The sequence below is a fragment of the Zonotrichia albicollis genome, chromosome 2 (assembly GCF_047830755.1).
Source record: "Zonotrichia albicollis isolate bZonAlb1 chromosome 2, bZonAlb1.hap1, whole genome shotgun sequence".
Classification (NCBI taxonomy): domain Eukaryota; kingdom Metazoa; phylum Chordata; class Aves; order Passeriformes; family Passerellidae; genus Zonotrichia; species Zonotrichia albicollis.
In genome coordinates, this window is record NC_133820.1 from 22911449 (window position 1) to 22923819 (window position 12371).

At 40.7% G+C, this 12371-nt stretch overlaps 1 protein-coding gene across 3 annotated transcripts in view; it reads right to left on the minus strand.

Moving 5' to 3' along the window:
* The window catches only part of GK (glycerol kinase), a 33979-nt gene extending 22276 nt beyond the window's left edge, over window positions 1-11703 (minus strand). For 2 of the 3 annotated variants that reach the window (XM_014265220.3, XM_014265219.3), the window contains exons 1-7: window positions 11539-11703; window positions 4130-4203; window positions 3432-3538; window positions 2808-2885; window positions 1766-1845; window positions 656-793; window positions 273-382 (exon numbers count right to left, since the gene is read on the minus strand). In XM_014265220.3, the coding sequence (XP_014120695.1) occupies window positions 273-382; window positions 656-793; window positions 1766-1845; window positions 2808-2885; window positions 3432-3538; window positions 4130-4203; window positions 11539-11604 (653 nt within the window). In that variant the 5' untranslated portion in view covers window positions 11605-11703. The remainder of the gene's footprint in view (window positions 1-272; window positions 383-655; window positions 794-1765; window positions 1846-2807; window positions 2886-3431; window positions 3539-4129; window positions 4204-11538) is intronic. The other variant, XM_005484375.4, reaches the window with a different exon arrangement.
* Window positions 11704-12371: the final 668 nt, after the last annotated feature.

The following is a 12371-nucleotide window of genomic DNA, read 5'->3' on the forward strand; positions in this document are numbered from 1 at the left end:
GGAACCCACAACCTGGGCATTATTAGCATCATGCTTTAATCAACTGAGCTAAACTCTTTCCATGAACCAGGCCTCCACCTACAGAAAGATTCTGCTACTTTTATTTAATCCAGACCATTATAAACTGGACATCTGGAGAACAATGAATCTAAGTCATTAATGTCAACAGCAAATAGAACAGTACTGATGATCTTAGTTTAGATAAGAGATTCTTACCTTTAAACTAGTTAGAAACTATTTACATTATAGTATTACTGAAAAACTGAGCTTACTTGCAGAGCTCAGGATCCCATTCCAAGGAATGAATGTTGAACAACATTGTTCTACTGGCATTGGTGACATCTGTACAGTGAATGCCTCCATTTATTCCACCTGTCAAACACTAAACAAAAAAATCACAGCATTTGTCAAGGAGAAATACAGGCTTACTCCAACAAATTACAAAAACATTTCAAAATCACAAAGTTTTCACCTTGGGATTAGGAACTCTGGTATTTCATCTTGCAAGGAACCTCATTGGAATTTCTTTAGTAGTTTTTATTGATTGATTTTTATCACTGTGTCATCAGTGGGCATCAAGTATCACATGCATGGAGATTTACATGATATGGGAATTCACTGTAAGAAGAGTGACAACAAACTCATAAATACACACCCATATCAGCCATGAATCAATAGTCCCAAACATAGCTCTTCCATCCTCAACTGCTTTCTTAATCTCTTCCACATTATCCAAAAGCCACCGAAGTTTCACTGCACTAAAGTAAGTGCTAAGTGGAAGACCGGTCTTAGACTGTAAAATTAAAAAAAAATAATTTAAACATCATGCAAGTATCTTTTCCATAAATACTGTAGTTATATGTAAAAATGGTGATAGTAAGGGAAAAAGAAAACACACAAAACTCAGAAAAATTCCACGAACTTCTGCAATTATTTAAATAAGTACTAAGCATACAACACACAAGTCTGAAAACATCAAAATCAAATGACCAGTGCAAAACTAGATAAAGATCAAAGCTGATCTAAATGCAGTTCAAAGATCATCTACGTGGAAAAAGTTGTTTGCAGAAGGCCTGTCTTATCTAGGACATCTCCATATGACTAGACAATAAGTAACAACAACAAAAATGGGCAGGACAACACAGGAAAGATGAAAATTGCATTCTACTAGAACTTGAAAATCAAGTAAGTTTATGCACTTTTTGACATCTGTTTCCTGCCTGGAGGAAACATATAATATAAAAGTACATAATATTTATTCTATTAGTAAAGGACAACATTAATCAAACAATTGTGACACTTCTTTACAAGCATTTAGTTTTCAATTTGTTATACATAGGCTCACAAAAAAAGAATGATCTTGCTCTTTATGAATGATCTTCCTTGTTCTCAGATTGGATGCAATTAATTTCAATATTAAGGCACGAGAATAGATAATACATTTCATACCAGTAAATTATTTCCCTTTTTTTTCCTACTTGACTTTAATTTTTGTGTGTAATGTTTATTTTATATTGGCTAGATAGCATAGGATTATGTCTCACTTCCATAGTGAGATATTAAATAAGTGTTAAACATTTATTTTAAGGAAATGAAAAATTTTCTAGTCTCAGATTGGTGTCTTGTGCTCATTTTTTATTATTTGAAAAGCTAAGAAGGGACTAAAAACTACTAGTAACTTGGTTTAGGAGAATTTTAAACATATATATCCAAAACAGTATAGATTGCAGCAGGTACCATTAAAATGTTCTGGAATGTCTCCTACCTTTAAAAAAGATTTGTTGTGTCCAGGAATTCTTTTAAGAAGACGTTCAACTGTTGACTGGGTTCTCAGGTCAAGCCACACTAAAACCATGAATAAAATTAATTGATCATGTGATTTAATACACAAAAAGTGACATGTTCAGCCTGCTTCTATGAAACCACAGCTCTTGCCAATGAATTCCTGTCTATTTTTATCTTTTCATGTAGTTGAAAGAATATTGTATTGCCATTGTATTTTACAGGCACTGTTGTAAAAATTAAAATGGTTGGATAAATCAATTTGATTTAAAAGAACAAATTATTTGAGAAAGAAGAAGGATTTTCCAGAAGCAGGGTATTTACTTTATCAGAATATAAGCAAGTGACTAATGCAGCAGATGACTGTGATTAAACTAAGAGATTAAAACAAATAGCAGGTTGATTATTTACTATTTCTATGTAAACTTTCTACTAAAAGACTGTGTTGTAGTTATCAAGGTGTAGCTGGGTTTAAGATAAAGTTGTTAACTACAATTTATTTGACTATAGACAAGTCCTGGTTTTACAGTCATACTATGTCAAACTATATCTGGCACTTGACCTAAAAAACCAACTCCAGACAATTACCATTTTTCAGCTGACAATATCTGAAAAGCTAAGCAAGTTAAAAACAAAACTCTGAGTATTAATAAGTATTCATTAAGTCATCAATAATTAAACCTACTTAACAGGATTTTCCTTTAAAGTGTAATCACCAGCATCCTGAAAACTTCAAAGAAAGTGATTGGGTGCAAGTCAGAGCATTTTGTGCCAGGAACCCCTCAGGAACATAGTGGGGTTTTTTGAAAACCAATAAAGTGATTTATTAAGTAACAATTTTTATGGAATGAGTTTTTTTAAACTGCACTGGTATGTATGCTAACACACATCTTACAACACAGACATCAAAAAATCCAAGAAATTACTAGGCTAGGCCACAACCAGATTTGCACAGGAAACTACAAAAGCATTTTTTCCACAACATGATCATTTTATGATATTACATATTCAGAAAGCATAGTTACCAATAGCATTATAAAGAGGTTCTCCAGTTGTCTTGTCCCAAACCACTGTTGTTTCTCTCTGATTGGTGACTCCAATGGCTTCAGAACAAAACAGAAAGTATCCTTTTCAGAAGGTTTGTTTTCCCCTTTTGGGGGGGTGAGGGAGGGAACGGAGAGGTGGAGAGGAGGGAGGAACAGGTAAGCAGAAGAGCAAAGTAAATGGGAAATAAAAAGCTTCCAATTTTTTCAAGGCATAATCCAGAAATATTACTTCTACGAGTTCATCTTTGCTGATTAACCTATATGCTCTAAACCTCTTTCTTTTTCAGCCACAAACTGAGACAGCAACAACACTGACAGGGGAAAACAGCTTTCCTAAATTAAAGTCCTAAACTTAATTTCAGAATTTCTTCATCACTCGTCTCAGTGATTTTACAAGATTAGGTTAAGTCCGTTTGTAGATTCTGCATTGCTAATACACACACTTATTTTCTCATTATTCCTCCCCAAAAAACTACTTTCAAATACAATTTAACATTTTGTTTGAGGCAGGCACATGCTGCCACCTTTCTATTTATTCATTTAAAAACTATGGTATCTGAATTGCTCAACCATAGCATGTTAAAGCCCTCTACCCATAAGTACCTCTTATGTTAGCGATGTCTATGTTCAGTTCTTTCATTTTCTCACAGGTCCTTTCCACACATTCATGGACAGAGTCTAATATTTCCTTTGGATCTTGTTCCACCCATCTTTAACAAACAGTAAACACCAGTTAATAAAAATGTACATAAAAAGAAAAAATAATACTAGTCTGAAAAACAAGCTGACGATTTTAATACAAATATAGCTACAAAACATGTTTTACATAGTTACAAAGAGTTTTGTTTTGTTCTATACAGAGGGCATTAGCAGCAACTGGTAGGTCATTTAGGAACAGACAAACAAACAAACAAAACCTCAGAAAACAAAGGAAGATATTTCTACACCAAGGTGAAGACTGTGATTCAAATGTAAAAATGACCAATTTTATTACCTTAAATGAGATGTTAAAGTCTCATTTAAACTTTAGTTTTAAACTTCAATGTTTAGACGTGAAAGTTTAGATGTGAAATATGTAAATGAGTGACCAGAGCCAAACACCAAGTACTTTTAGTTCTGTAACTCAGGCACGTTCTGCACACCCAGTGGGAGCTGTTTCATGCCATTTTTTCTGCCCAGGCTTTTATAGCAGCTGCTGTGCTACTAAGAATTATTAATCAGCTTCAGTTTTGATGACTCATAGATAAAAATTCATAAGCTCTACCAAACTCTACACAAATGAAAATAAAAAAATATCATACCCTTCTTTAGGGAATTCTTGCTTTAGTTCCACTTGGTGGTGACTCAAGAGCTCTGCTGTTCCTGCATTAAACACCTGCAAATAAATCACACAATTGAATTTTCTACGAACACAGAAGTTTATACAACAATAATTAACATTTATTATTTTGAACAAACGCAGTGCTGTGACAACAGATAGTAATTTGCTATCATCAACCCCAATATCTATATAACGAGGATTCAGAGATACACACTTTTAAAATTAAGGTAGGCAAAGATTATTTTGGCAAACTTTGCTGTCACTCTGTCAATTTTAACAGCTTTTTTTTCCTTAATGGGTTGGAAAAGAATCAGATTTTTTTCTTGTGGTGGTTATAGAAGTTAAACTCCTGATGCATACTAGAATATTACTCAGTAAAATACCCACTGTTGTTGAGTATAGCATTTCTTTACCTGTTGCTGTGCCACTCTACTGCCAGAGTTATCTGCGTGTTTTCTTGGGTTAGCACATTTTAGGAAGAGTGAACATCTATGACAAAATCTATAGGACATCTATGTGAATAGATCTATGTGAATCTATGAGAAAATCTATGACAAAATCTATCAAACTAAAGAACAAGAAAGTACCTAAGCAAAACCCATTTTGTTTCAAGACAAACTACAAGTACAGAGCTCATGAACAATCTGACAAGAAAGGAATGCCACTGCAGCAACACAACCCGTCAAAAAAGAGAACATGCAGAAAAGTAACTTAAATTTGGATACTCTACAACAAGAACCAGCAGAGCAGAGAATCATGAGGACTCTGAATGGGTGTTCTCAAGGAATCCCAAGTTAGAGGCTGTGCCTTGCAGTAGAAGTTCATGGAGAAAGCACAACAAGCCTCATTAACCAGCAGTGACTGTTCCCAAAAGGAATCTCTGCCGAGGCCAAGCTGAGGGAACATTTACCGGTGGAACGTTCAACTGAAGTGAACAGAGAGTGAGCCCGAGGGCCTGGCTGGGCAGTGGGGCAATCCTGGGGGAAGGGCTCTTTGTCCACAGCACCACACAGAATCTTTTGTGTGAAGAACCTTCTGGGACCTAGAAAGTAGAATCCAGCAGCAGGTTCAGGTGAACTGCAGAACATGTCAGTAGGACACCATCCTCCTTTTCCTGGCAAGCAGAGCTGAGCCAACTTGGAAACCACTCACATGCTGAAGAAACAAAATTCAGTTATATCCATCCTCCCTCTAGGATACAACTGAATCTATTCTATACTTGTAATGCTCTCTTCTCATACCACAGATTTTAGGGGTTTCTTTTAAAGTTTTTAATCCATAAACTCTTGGTATCATCTACACAGTACACTTTACCCTGAAACTATTAGAACAACCCTGACAAAAAGGAGATGAAGTTCTGATTCTCCAGTTTCTTTGGAACCTTAAAGAGCATCTTCAGAGTGAAACTGTGATGTTTAGAAACATTTGACTTATATATTAGAACTGCAGAATAATTCAGGCTGAAAGGGACCTTGAGAGATCTCTAGTACAACCTCCTGCTCAAAGCAGGATCAGCAATGAGATTAGATCAGGTTGCTCAAGAACTTTTCTAAGCAAGTCTTGAAAACCTCCAAGGATGAAAACAGCACAAACTCTGGAAAACATTGAAAGCTTCACCGCCCAGAAAAAAAGTCTTTAAAAGGTACATGACCATTCTTTTCTGCTATCAGCTCAAAAGATTACATAGAAAGAGCACCACTGAATTATTGGTACTTTATTTACTTATCTGTGTTTCATCTATCAGCTCAGGCTTGACAGGAGTCTATCCTATTAAAGAGAAAGCTCTGTCAGGACTACACATTAGGAAGCAACTTGCATAATGGGATATGGATCTCAAAATGCTACACAAGACACTTAATGGAGAGGTTGTTTTGCATGTAGGCATTAAGATTTCTTTACTTGAAATTGCCTTCCTGCCAAAAGCATATTCAAATTTACTAGGTTTTTAGAATAAAGACAGATAGAAGACTTTATTTTACCTGTACGTTAATAAGTTATGTATCTGACATACTAGTAATGTTAAATATCATGTGGTAATCATTCACCACTAATCATTCAGTATTTCTTGAAACAGAAGGTAATGCAAAGGATTCCTACTGGTAGCAGGAAGCACAGATTCCATTAGATAAAGTCATCAAGTGAATGTGGAGTGTGTGGCTTGCAGACACAGCAATAAGCTGTGACAGGAATACATTTTCAATGGAAGCAATAACACTATGAATGCACAGATTTTTTCACATCCATAGAGAAGAACTAGGCAAACACTTTGCTAATCCATCACAAACAAACCTGCAAGCTTCTGACATTCTCAACAAAAGCAACAGACACTCCCTATTATGCAGGGCAAGGGATTAAAAAGTTTCACTGGGAGCAATCCCTGTTTGAGGCCACGTTGGACAGGGCCCTGTGCACCCTGGTCTAATGGAAGCTGTTCTGCCCATGGTGGGGGGGGTGGAACCAGGTAATATTTATGGCCCCTTCTGACCCAAAGCATTCCATGATTCTATGACTTCTACACTGATAGACAGAATTCTGATATGTGGAAAGATTTTCAATCCTTTCATATTCATTTACAACTGATTCAAGTTTATGCTCCTGACCTCTCAGTTGTGTTTGGGGAAAGCCAAAGTCATTTTTGCCCTAATTTTATCAGCAGAAATGAAGAATTGTCTAGGCTATTTGGACTTGTACAGCTGTCTTGAACAGAGATGAAAGTGAAAGCCACCAGATGTGTATCAAATTCTCTAGTGAGAGATTAAAGAAAAGGAATAAATAACATCCTCCCTCTACTCCCAACAGATAATCAGAGCTTGAGCCTTGAGTCTCAGGAGTGCAGAGAAGAAAGGCCTACAAAGGTGTCCTGTATGTGAACAAGCAGAGAGGTCACTTAATTGAAGCTTTTTATAGGGTCTTTAATATAATCACATCACATAAAGGGGTATAGTTACACATTATTACATTTTATTGTGTATTACATTTATGTTTTGTTGTCTTAGTGGAAAAAAATATCAATGAGTTGTAACAATTTTCAAGGAATGAACAGAAATAGGAGGCTCATGGAAGTGATGAAAGAAGCTGCACAGCTGAAAAGACAATAATGAAAACAGATTTTAGAAGTGACTTTTCACATCTCTCAAGCTTTGTCATGTAACTCTGCCTGCAGAAAAGCTATTTCTGTTATGCTGTGCTGTATCATCATGAGTTTCTGGCAAGCAGGAACAGTCATGGCTTTGCAGGCAAACAAGTTCAGAGCTGGAGTTCTGAAATTGCATCAAAATCAACCTAGCTGGGGCAAGGATAAGAGACAAACAATCATTTCCCTGTCCAGTATTTAACTGGGAGTAGCACAGTCAGAATTTATGAGTAAGTCCAAGTTTAACAAGCCTCCTAGAAATTACCCCTCTTGAAAGGCTCGTGATGAACAGATTTTCCTCACCATCTAGGAGGTGCTTACAATTATGGGATTTAAAAGTAAAACTACACTGTATTTTAAGTGATAAGAGCTAGGGGGAAAAATGTATTTACAGTATTTTTAACCCTTCTTGCTAGTTATATAATCAAGTTTTTCCCAAAAGTTCATGTTACTTCAGAAGAGGGGTAAAATGAATGCCCCTCTGAAGAGAAAGCTCAATGGATATGAATGTCTTCCTTACCTAAAATCAGGTTTTGTTTATTGAAAGAATGCTTGCAGTGTGATATAGCTTTATTTGATTGTTTCTTCTGGAGACAAAGTATAGGAAAAAAGAAATATTTTGCAAAGGTAGAAAAAAAACCTGTCCTGTGTCTGACTGACAAACTTATAACTTAAAGTACTGTATAGGTACTTCACTTCTTTCAATTCTTGCTGTTCCTGGATAAAATGACAGAAACACTGTCCAGCAAATACCTTTCAAGAGATCAAACAATGGTTCAGCTGGCCATTAGCTCCTAATCCTAAGACTTTTCACAAAAGAAGTTATAGTGTATGATTTTTATGATTCTTGAATAATACAAGATGGAACACAAGAGATGAAAGCATTTGATGAAAATATTCCATGAAACATCTTGGCCAGAATTCAGTCATCTGGGTACACTTATTTAGCCTATCCAATTTATGTTCCTGCTTGATATTTTCAAGAAAATGAGCCTTAAGCAATTGTCTTATGAGCACTGTGCTCTCCCTGGTAACTCTGAATCTGTTACCCATGTTCAACCCAGCTTAACAGAAAAGTTACAATCTCAAAAATAATTGTAGTTCATTTTGCAAAATTAGCTAATAAAGGTAAAGATCCAAAATAGGGCTGTGGAGGATGAAGCTACAGCATAAAAGTACCACTGTATGTGTGCTGTGTGAGAGGCAAGGCTAAAGGAGGAGTGACAGTAACGGAAATGCACCTGAATTCTGGTGCTCCTTCAGCCTCTGTGCTCATACAGCCTCCTCATTCACAAGCAGGAGAGACAAAACTTGTGTCTGCACACAGGATAATTCACTCTGAATTTGAGGTCACCTAGCCTGACTCACTGCTCAGGTAAGCCTGAATTTACAACCAGGCTGTTCAGGGCCTTTTTCAGTCAGGCACTGAATATCTGCAAAGATGGACATTCCACACACCTTTCTCAGTCCCTGATCTGGAGCCCTCATAATGAAACATTGCTTCTTTACATCTATTGGAGATCCCACTTGCTGCAGCTTGTATTCACTGCCCACAGTCTTTTCCTGTGCAAGTCTGAGAAAAGGCCAGTTCTGTGTTCTGCACAAACTGTGGTTACATAGCTGAGGACACCCCTTAAGCCTCTTTGGTGAAGAAAGAACCCCTGATCTCCCAACCCTCCTTCCATGGCCCTGTGCTGCAGATGGATTTCATCCATCTCTGGCTGGATGAAATCCAGTTCTTCCAGCTCTCATCCTCTGCAGCGTCCAGCATCAGACCCAGTGTTCCAGATGCTGCTTCCTAAGTGCTGCACAGATGGCAACAATTGCTGTCTGAACTTTTCTTAATGTGCACCACCACCAGGATGCATTGCTCACACGTGTCCAACTTGAGGTCCAGCAGGAGTGTGAATTTTTTCACTAAGCAGCTTCTTAGCATTCTGTCTCGAGTGCTAAACTTTGTTTAACTGTATGAATATTCTGGCAGGCCCCTTGTCCAACTGGAATTTCAGTCAGCTGGCCACCCCCATGAGAGAGAACATCCCAACCCATCCCCATGGCTGCCCAGGAAAATCCTGTGGGGTATCAGCCCTCACTACTGACTGCTATGGACACCACTGGTAAATCTGCCACCTGTAATTGTAAATTTACACTCTGGACTGCTGACACTGCTCTTTGGCCCCATTGGACCAGACAGCTTTTCACCCAGGAGAACTCTTTACCTGCTCAAAATCAAGTTTTCCATTTAAAAAGTTAGATAGCAGTTGCACTGAACTACTGAATACACAAGTGTGAAAAGTAAGCAGCAGGTTGATTTTGACTTGTGACTTGGTGAAGACAAAAACTGGAAACACTACATTAAAAAAAAAACCCTAGAGACATCACTAAGAAATGTAACAAAAACAACTAAAAGCAAAAGATCAACAGAGCCAAGAAAATAATTTAGGCACAGACAACAATACATTACATTCTGGCTTAAAACATTTCAAGGCAAAATCTCTATTCCAACTGCAGCAATCCCTTTCCAGCCCAGAATTCTCCATTTACAGGTGTTATCTGAATGACTGAGATGAGCTGTAACAGATCTCTGCACATTTTGTCCACTTCTCTCCCTCTCCCCTGTGTTCTGATTTAACTCAGTGATCATGCATCTTATTTGCTCAAGCCCATATAACTTTATTATCATAATGTAAGTTTATTATCATAATGGCATGATCACACTGCCAAGTTTACAACAGTGCTGTATGTTGACATGAACTGAGAGACACTGGGACGGATACAAGAATTTAAAAGTGGCAGACACAACATACGTCTTGAAAAAATTAGGAAGCAATTGAAACCTCTTGTAGGCAGGCAAAATCTTCCCAATAGAAACCACTGGTGAATGTGTGTAGTGTAAGAAATTCCTCCTAAGAGGAACTTGTACAAACACTTGTAAAAAGAGCTTAAGTTTTACTTCTAGTAGTTTTACCCTTTGAGGATAAGAAAAAAGATATCTTTTTATATACATAAAAGCAGACACAATTTATCTTACTGCATTACAGGGACCTTCTTCAAGTTTGTTCCCAAAAAGGACTCCTGACTGGCACCCAAGACAGCCCACTGGTGTCATTTGTCAGTCTGGAGTTTCTCTCCGCCCCCAGAGCTGTGTTTTCTCATTTGACAATCGCATGAAGGTCGTGATATTGAGTAATAATGGTAGCACAGGTCAAGAAGATATTCTAGTCTCCTGCTTCATGAAGGAACATGTCACACAGGGGAAGCATTAAAGAAAAAAAAAAAGGCAGCAAGGGCAGACTAAAACATTCATCTTCCCAATTCATACTTTGACAACACATTTGACAACATTTTATACCTAGTAAATATCTCTGTTTCATGGAGGAAATTGTCATAGGGCTTTAATTAACTCAAACTACCATGACTTAACTGACTAGGGGACAGTACATTTGCAGAGATTTGTAAACCAGAAGTATCTACAGTAAGTTTCATATATAACATTAGTTACAGCCTATTGCATAATACAGAAATAACCAGATCCTTCAACTAAAGGGTCAAATATATGATTAATATATTAATTCTCCTATCCTTAAACTTACCTTTCTCTAGTGTTTAAACAAATCACAAGGTGTGCAGGTTCAGCCACCTGAATAGCTACAGTGCCCAAGATGCACTGACACGAGGGCTGGAGCTGCAGCAGTCCCTCCAGCAGGCCCCGGGCAGATTTTAGCGGGGAACACAGCGGAGTCATCGCATTGTCTGAACACCAGCTAATCACATCACCGAACTCGCACGGATCTATTTCCCCAGTGCCTCAGGACCTCGTCCATTTGATTCCATTCGGGGCGAGGTACCCGACAGATTGAAAGCCTGACAGATTGCAAGTGCAGCCTGCCCAGAGCAGCGGGATCCCGCAGTGCCCTGGGGCAGCGGCAGAGCCGCCGGGGCCGGGCTCGCTCCGGGACCGCTCCCCTCGGGACGGGCGCTGCTCCCCGCGCCGCGGCGGGAACGCGACTGAGGGACAGCGGCGGATCCGGCAGCCCCGGGCCGAGCGGCGCCGCTTCTCCGGGAGACAGGAGGCTGCAGCCGGGCAACACAGCACAGCCCAGCCCTGCGGGCCCGTTCCCCTGCCCTTCCCCAAGGGCACGGCAGAGGCCCCCGCCGGGATGGAGGGGAGCGAAGGCGCGGAAGCCTTGGCTCCCCTCAGGCCGCGGGGGCGCCGCCCGCCCCCGGTGCCGGCCCGATCGCCGCGCTGTGCTCACCAGGAAGCGGGTGGAGCTGGTGCCCTGATCGATGGCTCCCACCAGCGGCCCCAGCGACGCAGCCATGGGGCCCCCTCAGCGCCCACTGCGCTCCCGTAACGGCCGCACCGGCAGCTCACGGCCGGCGGCGCGTGGCTGCCGGGGTGAAGCCGGCGGGGGGGGGCGGGGCGGGGGGCGCTGCCTCGCGCATTGTCAGCCCGCAGCCAATCAGAGCCCGGGGCGCGGCGGGGGCGGAGCGCTGGGGGCGGGGCCCGGCTCGCGGAGGGGCGCGAGAGGGGCGTGTCACGTGACGAGCGGCGCGCGGCGCTCCCCCTTCCTCGCCCCGCCCCGGAGCCCCTGAGGCGGCGGCGGGAGGGGAGGCGGGAGAGCCCCGCGGGTGCTGAGGGCAGCGCTGATGGCTCTGAGGGCAGCGGCGGCCGCTCTGAGGGTAGCCCGGGTCGCTGAGGGAGAGCAGCAGCCCCTTTTTCGGGTCACTTGTGACTTGAGGCGGCGTTCCACGGAGCGAAACGTCCGCTCGTTTTCGGGGAGAGAGGGAAAGAAACCCCCCGCTCTCTGAGGCGGGACCCCGCTGAGGAGGTGCCAAGCCTGGATATCCCTATAAGTCTTTTGTTCAGAGCGAATGCTGCCGAGGAACTGTGCAAGGCTGAGTGATCATGGATGACCGAGATGTGTTCTATGTATTTATGATACATCCCCAAAGCGGCTTCTTTTATCTTTTGAATATTTACACTGCGTCATGCAGAGATACTCATTGGCTTGAAAGAAATGGAATCTCGGTCTTCCTTCCTTACTCCTTGTGGTACTCCTGGAACTTGTGCTTCCAGAAAAACCGC